The sequence below is a fragment of the Phyllopteryx taeniolatus genome, chromosome 22 (assembly GCF_024500385.1).
Source record: "Phyllopteryx taeniolatus isolate TA_2022b chromosome 22, UOR_Ptae_1.2, whole genome shotgun sequence".
Lineage (NCBI taxonomy): Eukaryota > Metazoa > Chordata > Actinopteri > Syngnathiformes > Syngnathidae > Phyllopteryx > Phyllopteryx taeniolatus.
Window position 1 is genome coordinate 9,503,836 of NC_084523.1, and position 16,958 is coordinate 9,520,793.

The 16,958-nt window shown below is 47.5% G+C and overlaps 2 protein-coding genes across 4 annotated transcripts; one reads left to right on the plus strand and one right to left on the minus strand.

Moving 5' to 3' along the window:
• Positions 1-84: 84 nt before the first annotated feature.
• Positions 85-13,639, minus strand: LOC133471865 (laminin subunit beta-1-like). 2 transcript variants are annotated; one of them, XM_061761948.1, is made up of 33 exons: positions 13,460-13,639; positions 13,010-13,185; positions 11,534-11,669; positions 10,094-10,167; positions 9,633-9,821; positions 9,489-9,552; positions 8,406-8,608; positions 8,219-8,339; positions 7,958-8,146; positions 7,706-7,882; positions 7,290-7,402; positions 7,136-7,215; positions 6,932-7,067; positions 6,700-6,858; positions 6,489-6,622; positions 6,302-6,422; positions 6,038-6,224; positions 5,764-5,907; positions 5,459-5,690; positions 5,224-5,387; positions 4,881-5,105; positions 4,550-4,767; positions 4,058-4,154; positions 2,894-3,263; positions 2,650-2,834; positions 2,331-2,572; positions 2,051-2,257; positions 1,832-1,976; positions 1,559-1,766; positions 1,328-1,469; positions 1,084-1,260; positions 851-1,010; positions 85-788 (listed from the first exon to the last, which is right to left on the minus strand). In XM_061761948.1, the coding sequence occupies exons 1-33, from the start codon at positions 13,491-13,493 to the stop codon at positions 652-654; spliced, it is 5,346 nt and encodes a 1,781-aa protein (XP_061617932.1). In that variant the 5' UTR covers positions 13,494-13,639; the 3' UTR covers positions 85-651. The 2 variants fall into 2 exon arrangements, with proteins under 2 accessions (XP_061617932.1, XP_061617933.1); XM_061761949.1 differs by lacking the exons at positions 9,489-9,552; positions 9,633-9,821; positions 10,094-10,167; ... (1 more) ...; positions 13,010-13,185; positions 13,460-13,639 and adding an exon at positions 8,883-9,078 and having other exon boundaries at positions 8,406-8,780.
• A 603-nt stretch (positions 13,640-14,242) lies between these two features.
• Positions 14,243-16,884, plus strand: ssbp1 (single-stranded DNA binding protein 1). 2 transcript variants are annotated; one of them, XM_061762166.1, is made up of 7 exons: positions 14,243-14,351; positions 14,645-14,705; positions 15,001-15,058; positions 15,151-15,291; positions 15,896-15,983; positions 16,060-16,148; positions 16,215-16,884. In XM_061762166.1, exons 2-7 carry the CDS (start codon positions 14,682-14,684, stop codon positions 16,256-16,258), a joined length of 444 nt encoding a protein of 147 aa, XP_061618150.1. In that variant the 5' UTR covers positions 14,243-14,351; positions 14,645-14,681; the 3' UTR covers positions 16,259-16,884. The 2 variants fall into 2 exon arrangements, with proteins under 2 accessions (XP_061618150.1, XP_061618151.1); XM_061762167.1 differs by lacking the exon at positions 14,243-14,351 and adding an exon at positions 14,372-14,562.
• The last annotated feature ends 74 nt before the right edge of the window (positions 16,885-16,958 follow it).

A 16,958-nucleotide genomic window follows, 5' to 3' on the forward strand; every position in this document is an offset into this window, starting at 1 on the left:
TTATTTATTTATTTATTTTTATTTTTTTATTTTTTTTTAATGGACAAAAACATCCTAATCATTGATTGGAAAACTGGGACAACAAATGCTTCACTAGATTTATTTGGGAATAGAAAATATATTTTATTTTAGTTGCATAGAAAATTCGTTTTTGGTTGTGTTTCCACAAACTCATTCTTAAAGACAAGGTACTTTATTCATATTTTGTCAGTAATATTCTTGTTAATGCTGCACCTCTTGGTCCATTCAGTCATATGAAACGTATGAATACACCAATCCCAAAAAGTTAAGAATATTGGGCTTTTGGTTGGAATTTCAGGAATAATCTAAAATACAAAAAAAACCTCCCCTTCTTTACACCTTGAAACGCGTGTCCAACTGTTCACTGTTTCAGTAATTTTTGTTCTCAAACGAAACTGAACTGCAAAATTAACAATGAACTTGAAATTTCACCCGAAAGCCCTAACTTTTTGTGTTCAGGTGTAGAGACACTTTGGTTTTGTGGCACAGAGGTCCGTTTGGTATGTAGTGGTTTCCTTCGTGACTTCCACGATTCACTGTAGAAGTGCCAAAATGGCGACTAAAGCTGCCTCACTTGTCAGGTCATATGTCTGCCATCAAAGGAGCCCCCCCCCCCCCCCTCCCCTCCCCTCACAGGCAGGTGCTGTACAGCATCACCTTGTGGCTGATGTCGTCCAGGATGAGGCGGGCGGCCTCCTCCAGCTCAGCCAGCTCTGCAGCTTTAGCCTCAAGCGTTCTCTGGTTGTCCTCGTAGGAGCTCTCCAGCTCTGTGAGCACAAAATGGTGTTTTACCACATTCTAAACAAAGTAAGCGTGACAACAAACTTACCTTTTAGTCTCTGTAGCTTGACGCTGCTCTGAGCCAGCAGCTCCTTGGCCTCCTGCTGCAGCTCGTCGGCTCGTCTCCTCGCCTGCAGCACCGACTCCCCCTTGTCTTCTACTAGGTCCTCCACCTCTTCCAGTTTGTCCTTCACCTCCGTGTCAAACTCCTTCACAGGCACAGAATAAGCATCACGGATCGAGAGAAACCGATTCATGTTAAGCGGTGTGTTTGTTGGCCACCTGCTGAGCCTCGTTGGCATCCTTCTTTGCCCGTTCGCTGATCCCGTCGGCCGTCTTTGCCAGGCTGCTGATCTCCAGCCCGTACTGCCGTATTAGGCCCACCTCGCGCTCCAGCAGCAGCAACCGGCCCGTGGTGTTGCCAAGACGCTGCTCCGATGCCGCTGTCTCCGAGTCCACCTAAAATACACACGGGTATGTCACACAAACGCATGTGACCACCGCACACAGCAGAGATCATACTCACAGAACGAAGCAGGTCCAAAGTTCCCTTTGTGTTGTTCTGGGAGAGTCGGATGGCGTCAATGGCGAGGCTCTGAGCACGCTCAGTCTCGTCCAGAGCCGTCTTCACCAAATGTGACCTCTCCATCATGTCTGACGCCTCTTTGCTGGGGGACAGACAAGAGCAACTCATGCTTCATATCGGATTCAGACAACCCAGGACCTGACTCCCGTTCCTGGTTGCTGTTCTTCTTACTTGGCGGCCTCGGCCTGCCTCAACAGCTCCTCCGCAGCTTTCATTTCATCGGCGCTTTGGCTGAGGATGCTCTCCACGTTGGTCAGAGCGCTGACCTTCTCCTTGATTTCCCGGGTCAGCTCCTGCAGCTTCTCAGTCGATGTGGGCATCTCCAGGGCTAAGACCTCATTGGCCACCGCCTCGATGACGGAGGCGTTGGCCTTGTCGTCTGCCCAGTCGACGACAGACGTTAGATGTTTTGCTTTGGTTGCTGTTTGAAGCAGTGTTACTCACTTGTGAGCAGGTCTCTTATATCCTTGATGAGGCTACGCAGTTGGTCGTTGCTCTGCTCCACTCGCTCCTTGCTCTGGTTGGATTTGATCAGCACCTGCTGAGCGTTTACTTTGGCCTCCCTTGCTCGATTGCTGGCCTCCCACACCTGAAACCAAACACTTGATCTTTCCTAAATTGTTCTCAACAAAAATGCTAAGGACTGCCGACATGTCTGCTCACCATCCTGGAGAGCTTGTCCACCTCATGTATGGCTGCCAGGATTTCCTCGTCCAGCTCCTTGGCTGACTTAAAAGAAGTTTGGGAGGTAACAACGAGGCCTTTGCATCCTTCGCCGCCACACCGGGGGGCGCCGTCCTCGTCCACACAGCCCAACCCGCCGCAAGGAGAGCCGAGGCACTCGTCACCTTCAGCCGCACCGCCGCACATCTACAGAAGAGGATTGAATGACTCGTCTCTGAGAATTTGTCTACAAAAATTTCCCGTTGTGAGTTCTTCTCACCTTCTCACTGAGAGGGGACAGATCCAGTTTTTCCAGGTCATTCTTGAGCTTGTCCATCTTCTGTGTGTTCCGCTGGTGCCTGCGATCAAACTCCTTCTGGCTGACACTCAGCTTCTCCTTGGTTACCTTGCGAAGCGCCGCTGACTGCTCCACGGTGTTCCCAGGATCACTGCTGGAGGCATTGACTCGGATTTCTGCAATCATCGACTCTTCGTTTGCGTCTATGATGGTGTCCGTGGCACCTAAGAAAAATATCAGAGGAACACATCAAGGTGTTGCGATGACAATGTTCTAGTGTTCAATGAAATTGAATGGTCACCCTGTAAGTTGGCATTCTTGGTGTCATACACCTCCTGCCTGAGCTCCTGAACACGGCGCTCCAACTGGTTTGCCTGGTCCGTCAGCTCGTCCAAGTTCGCGTCGGTGGCGTTGACGTCACTCTGGAGGACGTTCAAGGTCTCCTCTGTTGTGTTAAGCTTCCCGTCCAGGTAGGGCATGACGCCACTGAGGAGGAGACTCCAATTAAAGGAGTTTGTGAATAGGATGTGTGTTTGTGGACGTACGTGATTTGGTGCATCAGGTCCTGGATCTCCTCAAGCTTGACTGCTGCCGGGTTCTTCTCCACGATCTCCTTGACCGCCTTCACGTTGGTCTCCAGGCTAGTCACTAAGTCTTTGTACGGTGCTGTCACACCGCTGGTCTGCAGCTCTGTCACCTTCGCCTCCAGCCGATGCGTTTGATTGGTTAGTTCCTCAACCACCCCATCCCACGTAGTGAAGCACTGGTGGCAAGGCTGGCAGTCGGGAAACTCCCCCTGGTAGCCCCTGGCGCATTTGTCACAACGGGGGCCGGAAACGCTCTCCACGCAGGTGCAGTGTCCGGTCGCCCGATCACACTGGTCGCTGGAAATCCCGCGAGGGTCGCAGTCACAGGCTGCAAGAAAGGAGGATACACAAATAAAGAGCACAGTCACGTAGGCGTCTCCTTAGGGAAGAGCATCGACTTCCAGCTTCTCCTGTAAATAAATGACCTCATCCTGACCTTGGGGGTCAAGCCGATCCCCCCATAGCTACTCCGCACGCCTGCAAAATAAGTCAAGAGTGAAGCAATGCGGGCTCCTTTTGTGCTTTTTTGCCCGATGTAAGGCACTTTAAGGTGAAATAGGTTTGGAACGTGCACAGGGCCAAGGGCTCCTCATAAATCACAATGTACAGACTGTTAGACTTTGAAACTGGCCGTTAGCAGCACCTCTCAGCTGTGGAAGCTGCAACTGTCTCTCACACTTAAGTGCTGACTTCTCCCACTCAACAATCTGGATGCTCAGTACCAGCCAGTGGTCCCGCCTCAGAGTTTTAACAGCTTTGACGAGCCTTTTAGTGGGAATCGTTGAGGATTCCTGAGTCCTGTGGGTGTTGCTGGGATGACGAAGAAAAAAACCTGAGATGCCTGGGAGTTCTTGAGAACATCTGGTTCTCATGAGCAGAGAACACAAGGTCATTCGGAGCCAGCAGCCAATTGAGCCTCTGTTGTCTCACGATACCACTTTCCTCCTCAAGGGGCAATAGTGAAACTTTGCAAGACTTCAAACTCCGTGTTGAAAATACGCAGAATAGATCACATTAGCTTTATGAACACCACAAGGAGGCACAATAGTTGGAAAATGAACTAACCAATTTGGACATCAAATGATATGAAAGCACTGGCCTTGAAGGTTATATTTGCCATACCATGACACTTGACTTCTGGATCCCCCCAGAAGAGCTCCCTGCATTCCCGACATGTCCTGCCACCAAATCCTGGTTGACACGAGCACCATCCCGTCACCTAGAGGCCAAGGAACACTTTTACAATGTAGAACAAAAGTGTTGTGTATTTTTGCGCCAACATGCAGACCACAATGGACCTTTGTACTGTTATTGTGTGTCCAGTGATTCTGCTGTGTATTCGCTGGACTTCCTTCCTCTGATGGCGTGAGGCCATTACAAAGAAAGATACTTGATGTCTGTTTCTGCTTGCTTGTGTTTCCATGTGGTGTGTGTTTGAGCAAAACATCAGAGTGCAAAGCAGGAGCAGCAATTCCCAACGAGCTGGACTCCGAACATGAGGACATTTCACGAGCACACGCCCCCTAGTTCTGAGTACACGGCTCACCATGCTGCTCCAGTATACTTACTGTCAGTGGGAATTCTAAGGACACTTGTGATTTTCACACTACTGACCTCATCACAGGAGGAGCCAAAGGAGTGGACCGGGTCGCAGTCGCAGTGTTGGCAGCCTGTCCCGCTCGCCATGTTCCATGTGTCCTCTGCGCAGCGCTCGCAGTTCTGGCCTACCACGTTGGGCAGGCAGGGGCATTGGCCACTGTGCTGGTCGCACTGGCACTCATCTGGTGATGAACACGCATGTGGTGCCGTGCCCGCAGGCTGGCACATGCACTCTGCAAGACAACCAGTTGAGCTAAACGATGACTTGAGGGCTGGCACCTCCACCATCCATCAATAATCACCAGATGCTTAACATTTTGGAATAAACATACACGACTCCACTCACTTCTGCAGCTTTGAGTGACAGCGTTGCCATAGTAACCAGTTTTGCAGTGCTGGCAGGCATAGCCGTCCGTGTGGTACAGGCACCTGAGACACGAGCCTGTACGAGCATCACAGGACCCGGGGTCTTGCATGTCAATGTTCTCATTGCACTGGCACACCAAGCAGCGCCCACCAGGCACCAGCGGGTTGCCGAAGTGACCTGGGCCGCACTCGTCACACCTGGCACCTGAAAGAAGGGGTGGGTGGGGGGGGTAGGGGGTAGGTGGAGAAGGTTAATTACAGAGGAGCTTGCATGTTTACACAAAAACAAATTTAATTGCCATGACATCATGTGTATGTTGTACCTTTGTAGCCAGGACTGCACACACACACCAGCTGGTTTGTCTTGTCCTCCATGTAGCAGCTGTCGGCAAACTGACGTGCACTGCGCGGGCCGTCAGGGCACAAACAGGGTCGACAGTGGCTCCCGGACCCTAACTCTGGGTCACCATGGTAACCATTCAGACATCTGTAAAGTTAAAGTCACAATAACGTTAGATTTGCTTGAAGGAATACGCAGCGTTTCATCTCTTCTCGTACCTCTCGCAGTAGTGTCCGGTGGTTAGGTCTCGGCAACCTTGACACTCTCCCGTCTCGGGGTGGCAGACTTCACTGTGGCCGTTACATTGGCATGGTTGGCAGTGAGGGAACCCCCAAAATCCCGGCAGACAGTGGGCACACTGGCGCCCCGTGGCCCCGGGGACACATGCACACTGTCCCGTCGATTCATGACAAAGTGCGCCAATTGATCCTCGAGGGTCACAGTCGCAGACTGGGGCAAGAAATTGTTTCGAACTGTTACCAAACAAGCATGAGAATCTCCCATACTTATGCCGAACACTTACGTATGCATCCCGCGGGGCTGAAGAGAAACGTGGCGGGGGCGCAGTGGTCACAGTTCCTGCCCACCACTTTGGGTCGACAGTGACACTGGCCTCCGTTAGGCTCGCACACGGCGCTGACCGAACCCTGCGGGTCACACTGGCATGCTGGGAAGCAAATCAAACATGTTTGTGTCAGTGGAAAAATTCCAGAATGAAGATGATCCTTTTGTTCCAGATGACAGGGTCCACTATTTTTTTGTTTTTTTTTAAGGATTATTTTGGGGGCTAAACGTACGCATGGCTCCTTGGTGCAGCAGTGCAGAGACGCTGAAGATGTAGTCATTGCAGATGTCTGTCATCGGACTCTTGACCACGCTCTGGCTGCTCTCCAGGCAGCGGTAGCGCTGGAACGTATCCCATGCTGCTTCGCCCTCTGTGCCGTGGAACATTTCCAGCTCCCGGATCCGGGGCATCAACACCAGCTATACAGGAGAAGAAGAACTGGAGGCATCCTAAACATGTCTCAAGGCTGAATGGCTGATGTTTTAGCAAAACTTACAGAGTCAATGAGCGTGTACGGGCTCTGTATGTCACTGTAGGACGAGTAGAGCGGCAGGCCGAGGCGGACTGTGTAGTTCTGTCCCTTCTCAAAACATACAGGTCTGGGCAGCAACATGTGTCTGCAGGAAGTGTGTGGTGAGGTGGAGGATCAAATATGGAAATTTGAGATGGACAACTTTTGTTACCTTGATCCGGGTGGCAGAGAGGCATACTGCTCGTCTCCATCACCAAAGGAACCTCCGCAGTGGGCGGAGTAGTTGGGAGGGTTGAAGACGGGACGCTGGACTTTGACGTTGACCTGCTCCCACTGCTCCGGAAGCTACCATCAAGCAGCAGTTCTTGGTTACTCTCAATGATTAAAAGCATAAGCATCAGTCAAACCAAAGTGAAGCTAACCTGCGGCTCATAGCGGATGAGAACATCATAGTCCATCGAATCTGGGATGTTGTCTATGTTGAACTCTAAATAGGCTCCCTCTGGTACATTAACAAAACCCATCCCAGTCCACGTGGGGCTGCGATCCAGAGGGTAGGGTCTGTGGACCACTGACACGCCCTGACAGACAGGCACTCTTTTTTAACATTAACATCTTTAGAAGGGGAAGACGGTGAAGTGTTTGTGTGCCTACAGGTCCGTGGTCAGCATCCTCAGCCTCATAGGTGTAGTGGTCAAGAGCGATGAAGTAGAAGCCGGACTCGAGTTGGTCACAGCGCCGGGCAAACATATGCTCCCTGCACTCGCACTGCCCAGACACGGGATCGCAGCTGTGGAACGTCACATTTAGGGAGTCTTGATTTTATTTAAGACTGTAATTTTGAGTTAGCGGACATACTTATTGTTGAGGGCCCCTCCTTGGTCACAGTCACAAGGTCTACATCCGTCCATGTCATTGGAGAGACCCCAGTGTTGCGGCTATGGTTGAATGCTTGTTCGTTAGGAAACCACAGAGTGACAGACATGCGCACACTGAGGCTGAGGCTGCCTACCAGACACTGGTCGCAGTCATGTCCGCTGACCAACCGCTTGCAGAAGCACCTTCCTGACTCGGAGTCGCACGAATTGCCTCCCGGCAGTGTTCCCAGTGGGCTGCAGGCACAAGCTGCCAAAGCAAACAACACAAAGTCAGCAAGTGTGTCACATTTTGTCGTGGTGTTGTGTAAATGTGTGATTATCACATCGGAATGGGAAAATAATGTTCAAACTTTGTCATGGAAAGTATACTCTATGGACTGGGACACACCTCTTCTTCAGTTGTCTCTATCGAAGCAAGACATTTTGGACAATTGTATGCATCCAATTTTGTGTTTGGCCCTTTTTCTACATCCTATCTCTTCACTTATCACTTCCTGTTTGGCCAGGAAGTTCCAAAACCTTTGCACATACAGTGATTTGGTGTGCCTACCCAGGCATCCGTGCGGACCCTGACCCAATCCATAGTGTCCGTGTCTGCAGTGATCGCAGCGGACCCCCTCCACGTGGGCTTTGCAGCGACACTGGCCCGAGATGAGTCCGGCGCCCACGTCGGTCCTGGCGTCACACAGCCCCCCCTGCAGGGAGCCGACCGGGTCGCAGTTACAAGCTGTGGAGAAAGTTTTGATTAGAGATGAGGTCAAGAAGCAATTGACAAGGTTACATGTGCGGCATCTCGACGTACGCTCGCAGACATTGGGGTCCCGCAGATCTCGGTTGGGATTCTGATAGAAGAAGGGTGCGCACTGCTCGCACTGGCGGCCCACCGTGTTGTGACGACAGTCGTCGCACACGCCGCCGCTGACGTTACCTGTGGTCATGTAGACGGCCATGTCGAAGTGGCATGAACCCGAGTGCTGGTTACACTCGCACCCTGGAGAGGAGACAGAGGGTGCGTCCAGGTTAGGTACGTACAAAAGTTGTTCGAGGTCGTTCAAAGTCTTACTCTTGCAAGCATTAGTGTTGCGGCCCTCGGCCGGCCTCCAGGGGTGGTCATGATGGAAGTCCTTGCATCGCTCGCAGTTCAGGCCCTCAGTATTGTGGTTGCACACACAGCGCCCGTGGACCTACACAACAAACTTAATAGAACACATTCTTGTTGATGACACCGGGTGAGCGCGTGTGCCACCCACCATTCCCTCAGCCCCTGTCGCCGCTCCATCGATGGGGGCGCATTCGGAGGCGTGGCCATAGCAGAAGCAGTTGCCGCGAACAACCATGTCGTAGAGGGCGTAGTAGTACTTCTCTGTCACCTCCTTGCGCAAGTCCAGCAAGTTGTCGCCCAGCGTGTGCAGCTTCAGGAAGTTGACCCGCAGGTTGGTGATCTTCAGCATGTCTGCAGACCGAATGACACACTGGTTGGACGCCATCTTGTTCCCACTGAGCTGCTTTACTTCCAAATAGCTGGCAGAAATGTGTTGTGTCTTCATTCTTGGTATACTATGGCTTTTTGGAGGGGGAGGTCATGGCAAGAGTGGTGAGGATCGCTGCCTGCCACCCTGGGGATCCTAGTTCAAGTTATCAGAAAAATGTGGGTAACGTCAACTTTGTCATTGCTGGAGAAGACGTAGCAACGGACCATCCACCCCAAACATCCCCCTCAGACCTACGGCTTTGATGTCCTTGAACCGGGCACCATACCCTTGTGTGCGAAGTTGCCCTCTGGTCCAGTGTGTGCCACTAACAGTGTAACGGTTCATTCGTCTGACTTCCGTGCAGGCAGCGTGGATTCAATTCTCGCTCATTGGCGGTGTGAAAGGTTTGCTGTCTCTAGATGTGCCCTCTGATTGACTAGCGACCAGTCCAGGGTGTTGTGTGCCTTTCGACCAAAGTCAGCTTGGATCGACTCCAGTTTGCCGCAACCCTGAAAAGCATAATCGCTATAGAAAATGGATGGATGGGCTTTCATCAGGCTTTTGATTGGCTAAAATTTAGTTCTGATGAGGAGCTACGTGTTTTCAAGTGGACAGAGATTTCTTTTTAAACACCATTGGTGAAGACAAATGTTGTTTTGAGTGGGGGGGAAAGTCTTGTGTACTTGGACATATCCGCCTCCACGTGAGAAATTCCTTGCGAGCATTTTCTTCCTGTCTGACCTCATTTCCCAGAATGCATTTGCTGGAATTTTCCTATCCTGGAGGGGTTGAGAGGAAGTGCCCCGCTCTTCAGTGGGGTCAGCGAGCAAGTGAGATAAAAGAATCTCAAAAACATCTTACTCTGGATCCTCAAGCTGTACGGGTCCTTGATCTCAAAGGCAGGGTCCAGCACCCGCAATATCACCTGGGAAGGTGAGGAAATGTCTCTTTGATTCCTTCGCATGACATTTACGTGTTGATTTTCTTTTCTTTTATTGAACAGACCTCTCCCTCGGTGGAGGGTTCGATGTCAGAGTAGTGCGAGTCGCAGATGATGTCGTCCACCTTGACCATGGGCCCCGGGGACACGCTGGGAAATGCCGCCCGGCAATCGTAGGCAAAGTAGCGGTACACCTGCCAAGTCTTCCCGAAGTCCATCGAACGCTCGATCACCATGGCGGCCGGCCGGAACGTCTGCAGGTATACGACAAAAACGCAACGGTTCGAGCACGTAAACGCCAAATAGGAATTTCTGGTGATGTCACACAAGGCTGCACAATTCCAGCGGGCCGCCATCACCCTGACGGAATGATACGGTTTTGCTACTTCCTCTCTTCCCACCACTCGTCCACATTCCTTCGCCACAGCTGGCCCTCGCCGCCTGTATCTCAAGAGACCCTTTCCAACATTGACTTATGCATGTCTTAAGTGTGTTAATGCGTGTTAATGTGTGTGAGAAGAGGCACCTTGAAGGTCATGATGAGGTGTGTGAAGTGGAACTCGGCCTCCAGGTCCAGCTCGATGGTCACATTCTCCACACCTGCACACGGGAAATGAACAATGACACTTCTTGTGTTGAGCGTCGACACACAGCTGGCGCACTTCCTCGAACACGCATTAACATGTTTGAAATATTTAGAACACATCTGTGCGTTCAGATCTAAACAAATGAGAATGATTAATTATCTCCGCCAAGGGGGCTATATGATGATGTCATTGCCACTTGTTCTCCAGGGGTTTTATGACAATGCAGCTATTAATTTTGATGTGATTTTTTTTAAAAACATTGCAACTGTATCCATTTCCATCATTACAAGAACATAATGAAATAGTCTGAGAAATGTATTCAAATTAGTGTGATTTAAAAAAGGTACATTTTCAGATGCCTATTGTAAATATCATAAATAAAATAGCTATATAATTTAAATCATATTATATATAATTTAGCTAATATTTTTTTATTTGTTACTATTATTAATAAAATAATAGTTACGGAAAGAAATGTATTAAACTTATTTTATTTAAACAGTAAGTTATTATAGTATTTTCATGAGTAATATGAAAATAACACCCAAAAAAGTTGTACACTTGTGCAGAAAAAGTTCCATTTTTATGGGGATCAAATTATGAAAACAAGAAAATAATGAGAAACAGTGCCGTTGTTACCAGAATAATGTGAAAAAAAGTCACAACATTCCGGGAATAATTTGTCCAGAAAAAAACCAAAACATAACAGGGAGAACTTTGTTGTGGTTTTCGAGGGACTCAAAGCATATAATCATAGTGTAAATTATTATGAATAAATATATTAACACATTATTAATAAAGTAGAAAGAAATATTAGGAAGACAAATGCAAAAAGAAGGTTTTGCGCTACAGTAGACACACACACACACACACACACGCACACACTGCAGTAGTGCGAGTAATCTTGGACAGGTTTCTGCGAGGGAATTAGGAAATCCCAAACTCGACTGCGATGCATCTGCGGCTTCCCAAACATCTGCTGCGCTGGCTGCCGATCTTGCCTTAGACTCATTCCCACTACCACCCCCCCCCCCCCACACACACACACACATATACTTAAACATGCAGTAGTCATCCTGCATCTGTTCCCATACTTTAGCAGACCATTAATATGCCCATTCCTGGTGAATAAACGAAAAGATTATATAGATTTATCAGCCGTCTGGTTTCCACAGCATTCAGTGTGATTGCTGCTGCACTAGCTGATGGAAATCTTCCATATTGTCAAAGGGGACTCGTGTCTCATTACCACAACTCCCGATGTGCACTTTGAAGGACACACACCTGTTTCTCGCCTGTGCGCCCCACCTTTAAGTCATCACCCTCGTCTTCTCATTAGCCAGCTTCTCACGGGAACTTGGTGCCCGCCTCCGACTCACCGTTTTCTGACTGCCACCACGTCTTGAGGCGGTTGGGGGCGAAGGTGGTCACCACGTTTTCGATGGTGTGGCTAAGCGGGTTGACGTCCTCGTCGTACGGGTCCCTGGAGTCGCACAGGAAGCAGTTGCTCTCTTCCTGATGGTGAAAAAAATGCAGTTAGGAAACATTCCTTGCAAAAACAAACGTGCTAGATGGCGCTATGCAGTGTTTTCTAACCTTTATTGGGGCAACATAACATAGTTTATCCTAGAAAGATTTCAATGTGCACTGCCAGACAAAAATGTCACAAGATGTACCGGTAATCAAGCCCTGATGGACTAGTGAAAATCCGTGACTAATTAACACCTCGTGAAATTGCATTTGGATGGTGACAAAGCACTACTTTTGCCTGAATGACACTCCTCAATTCACTTCAACATACTGCAGTTCATTGGCACCGGGATGCCACAAGATAACGCCGAAGTAGTGCTTTTCTTGCTTTGGCTTCAGCACCAAAACATTGACGAGATAATAACAAAAGATAGGTTCTAAAAAGAATCCACTTTACTTTGCATCGAAACGAAGATACATTATTTGTAGTGAATGAATAATTAAGTGACATTGGACTCTTGTCAGGGTACCCTAATGTCGTGTCTGGGGGAAACTAGACGATCACGACCTCGTACACGTGTGGCGGCCATATTGGGAAGGACCAAGTGTCTGACATCACGTCTGCATCTGGTACGTGTTCTGGAATGATTTCCAAACACAGCCGTAACATATCGCGGACACTGAACATAAACCGAGTAAACTAACGATGTTTACTCCATCCCGTCAGTCTGTTCTGTGTCGGTGCTCGAATATCTACGCATGAAGCCTCACTTCTGTGTTTAGAGTTGTGTTGAAAAGTGAGACGAGTTACAGAATAACCCCTTCTTCCTCTCATGTATTACACATACTTGAAGACTGTGCTCATCCCGGTGCACAAAGTGTGTGTCTGTGTGTGAGACTCAATAAGGACGCCATTCACTCCACGCAAAAAGCCGCCACGGGGCACTTTGACGCACACAGGCCGGCGTTTGTAGCGCCGCATAGGACTTTTTATTGTAGAGAGGGGAATGTCTGCGCTCCCACTCGTCGTGTCAGCTAGCAGACACGGAGCGTGTGCACCCACGCAGGCATTGTGAGCCAACCCAAACTTACTCATAAAAATCATGAATTGTCCTAACAGGGATAGAGAACGAAGAAGACATGAATTGACCACAATGATCATGCGCTAAAAAGGCCTTAATGATGAATAAAATGGTTTTAAATATTGACCCCAAACATCGCAATATATCACCGCAACATCTCCAGGAAGTGTTAAAAAGATAAGTCAAACTCCTCCAAGAATTCTCTTCATAGTTTCATGCGGCTGCAATGTCCTGACACAGTAACAAACAGTCAAGATGATGCATTTCGGGAGCGTTTCTCCATTTACTTCCTTGTGTGCTCACCTCCAGGTGTCCCACGATGCAGAAGGTGTCGCTTCCGCGCAGGCCGCAGGTGGACGAGGCGTTCAGCTTGTGGGCGCGTCCGATCAGCAGGTCGCCCGTGGCCGGGTAGCAGCTGCCCTCCGTGCAAACGTCCGCCGGCTCGGGCGCCTGCGTCCAGCCGGGATGCCAGAGCACCGCTAAGAGCAGGAAGAAGGACCACATCATCATCATCCCTCTACCGTGAACGTTCTGTCCAAAAAGTAGCTGTAAGGGTGCGTTTACAGCTCACTAAGAATTAAACTTAAGCTCCCCAACATCCCGGCTGCTGTCAAGATGAGAACAGTGAGTAATTGCTCCCATCTGGCTTCCATTAAGAGCCATGTTGTTGTTTCCTTTTTTGGCAGCGATCAACAAAACATGACATTCCCCTCACAGAGCTGACACTACTCGGGTTTTCCCCATAAAACTCACCAAAAGTCGTCCAAATGTGGATGAGGAGCGGCATGTCGGAGCTCTGACAACCTGTTCACAGTGTTGGTGCCTCTGTGTGTGTTTTTCTCTTCGGTAGTTTGTGTGTGTATGTGTGTGAAGAAAGTCCGAGGCGTGGGAGTTTTTCTCGGAGGAGTCCGCATCCCACCATCGACAGCTCCTCCCAGCTGTCAGTGGCGCGCCCCCTGCTGGTCAAAATGTACTGATATTGAAAAAAACACCCGTATTGCTCAATTGCAACAAACTTTTTTTACATGGACAGTGAAAAACAACGTACAAATTCAGTTCAGAATATTTTCATTCATAGTAAAAGAGAATGGGTAGCTTGATGTCCCATAGTTTGTCTATATGTGCCCACAATTGGCTGGCAACCAGTATGTGCCCAGCCTCTCGCCAAAATTAAATTCCGTTACAGCCACGACCGTAACAAGGACAAGCGCTGTAAAAAAGTATGTATGTTTTATTTTAATTCATAAATTATCTATTTTAAAAAAATATATATTCCCTTGCTGTTGCTACAAGCATTGTTTGGAAGCATATCTGCAATTTAAACATTGTTTTACATTTTGTTATTTTTTTCCTTTCATTTCATTTAGAATAATATATAATACATATTAAAATATCTTGATTAACATTGTATTATGGTTTTTGCAAGCATCTTTTGTGTGTATAAATAACGAATACAAATATTTTATTTGTTTTTAACATAAATCTACCATTAACTATAACCGCTAAATACATTTTTAAATAATATTTTTGAATTATTATTATGTTGTTGACTTATTTTGCCAAAGCGGAACCTTCGTTCTAGGTTTCCAGCCCAGGGGGACTTTTATCGCCGACGGACCCGGAAGAGTCGTGAGGTTACCGCTCGGTAAGTTTAGAACTTGCATTCCTCTGTTTTTACACGCCAGCGTTTCACACAAGTTTGTATCCGATAGAGAGAAATCATCTGCTTTTCTGTTAAAATTGAACGACGCGGTCAAAAACGTACATTTGTGTCTGGTATTTATCAGTTTATTCAATGGCGCGAGACTTCGGGTTTTACTTAAATTGTCCATGTGATGGGACTGATAGCCCAATGGGTAATGCATCACCTAAATGTGACCCTTTTTGTTGGGGAAAAAAAACAACCTCAAAAGCTATGTTACACATTTTTCTTTGCAGAGTGACACCGTATACGTTGAAAAAGTGAAACATCGACATGTTGAGAAGAGCTTCAGCACAGGTGGGATAGCACTCTGAAGATGTAGCCAAAATATTCATTTGACGTGTGCAATATGAAGAAATGCACTGTATAGCAATGAACATGGCCATACTTTGGATATACAGTGTCCATATTGTATTTATATTGTAAGTAATTACAAAAGCAAATTAATAGACGTGTCTGTGGAAGTTATTACAGAATTAGGAGTACATATATATAAATCTGTTCAACAAATGTCATCAATTGCTTTTGTAATACAAGTTTCAAATTGAAAAGACAATTGTATTGATGGACTGAATCTCCTGTACTCTTGCAGGTGTTCCGGCAGCTGGTTAGAAACAGCACCACCGACTCCAGCCTCATCCTAGAGAGATGTAAGTGGACGTTAGCCATTCATTTCTTTCTTTGCACATTCAATCCACACTACCAGATAAGCAGATGCCGCAGTTTCTTGTCTCGCTTGCAGCAATTAACCGCGTCCAGCTTCTGGGCCGAGTGGGCCAGGAGCCCGTGATGAGACAAGTGGAGGGCCGCAACCCCGTCACCATCTTCTCCTTGGCCACCAACGAAATGTGGAGGTCCGGGGAGGGCGAGGCGAGCCCGTCGGGTAACCAGTGCCAACGGCAGGAAAATACTAAATAATCACAAATCTGTATAATTGTAATATGCCCTCCAAGCTGTGCCCTGTGCTTGCTGCGAGTCTAATTTCTTACCTCTAGAGGGCGCCGTTACTCAAATGTTACTTTTCGCAAGACTTGACTGCAGAAAAACACAGTAAAGCAACTTCTGTAGTCAAACATCCTCACTTGGCTCCTTGTGTTTAATATTTACATGACATGTAAGACATAAAATCCTTTAAAAAAAAGGTCTTGCATCAAGAATGTATGCCTTCATTCTCCTTAAAAGTAACCTAAATAGTTAAGTGTTTTGAGGCTATAAATGTGTGTGTATGTGTGTTAGTTTTAACTAATATTGACTGCCACACTCAAGCTACACTCACTATAAAAATGTTCCCTACTGAGATGCCGCATGAAAAATAGGATGTCAAAAAGTTAGCAAATATTTTGAGAATGTTATGTACACAAAGGGAGGTGGCTTTAAAAAAAGTATTTAATGTAGATCTGGTAGAGTAAGCCTATATTATTCAAATCTGGATTATTTACTGTAAAATATGAATTATGTTTTCATCCTGTTTTCCTTTGGTGCTCCAGGTGACATCAGCCAAAAGACAACATGGCACCGCGTGTCCGTCTTCAAACCCGGTTTGAGGGACGTAGCCTACCAGTATATCAAGAAAGGGTATGAACTATTGGTTGCTAGTGACAACCAATCAAACGTTCTTCCATTCTATTTACCCCCAAGTTGCATCTCACAGGGCTCGGATTCTTGTTGAGGGCAAACTGGATTACGGTGAGTATGTGGACAAGAACCAAGTGAGACGCCAGGCCACGACCATCATCGCAGGTTTGCAAAACAACAGAAGTCAAACACTTTACCACACAGCTAAAAAGTTGCCCTCTGTTTTCTCAGACAACATCATCTTCCTGAGCGACAATGTTCGTGACAGAACCTGAAGGCCTGGCCTTTCAACACACTTCTTCCTTTTTCTACTTTCTTGAGTTTATACCGAAAAGGATGCGGACGCCACGGTGACGGATTGTTTTCATGTGACATAATATGAAGCCACGCAAAAGGCTTGTTGGACTGTGGCGCATCCTACTGGTGAGGAAAGTCATCTCGTCAGTTCTCCAAGAGACTCATACAGCTCTTGTATTGTTTTTGGAGTGTAGTTTTGTGCAAAACATCACAAGGATGCCCCCCCCCCCCCCCCCCCCCCGCCAAGTAAATGGTTAATCGTTAGAAATCGTTTCCTTGTTAAATGCAATGTAAAACAACAATTCATCCATCTTGCTTTGTTAAAAGTGGTGTGCTTTAGGGTTAAAGCCAAGCCTCAGTGACGCATTTGAATCACACATTTGCATTGTTTCATCTCTTAGTCATTTCCAAGTTTTCACTCTCAGGTGTGCAGCTGTTGTGTGCTTTGCTTTTCCTGTCTGCTGCTTTCACTGTTTGCTATGAAAGACATTTGGACAAAGTCAACATCATCTGAGTTTGCCTTTCTCCCACAGTGTCTCCCATATTCACTACCCAAGAACTAAAGTAGACAAGTGTAAAACAAAGAATTAAAACGTGAATCCACTATTTGTTTCGTTTTTGAGTGCTTTACATTAAAAATCGTCAATTTCAAAGATTGTTTTGAAACTTTGGCTAGCA

Coding starts and splice junctions, on each gene's coding strand:
- LOC133471865 (XM_061761948.1), bottom strand. CDS start 13,493: ATGCCGCTCCTCATCCACATTTGGACGACTTTTG. Junction 7,216..7,289: donor ATGACTGCGACCAGTGTCTG/GTAGGCAGCCTC, acceptor ATTCAACCATAG/CCGCAACACTGGGGTCTCTC. Junction 1,470..1,558: donor AGGCAGGCCGAGGCCGCCAA/GTAAGAAGAACA, acceptor TCTGTCCCCCAG/CAAAGAGGCGTCAGACATGA.
- ssbp1 (XM_061762166.1), top strand. CDS start 14,682: ATGTTGAGAAGAGCTTCAGCACAG. Junction 15,059..15,150: donor CAGCCTCATCCTAGAGAGAT/GTAAGTGGACGT, acceptor TCTCGCTTGCAG/CAATTAACCGCGTCCAGCTT. Junction 15,984..16,059: donor TACCAGTATATCAAGAAAGG/GTATGAACTATT, acceptor TGCATCTCACAG/GGCTCGGATTCTTGTTGAGG.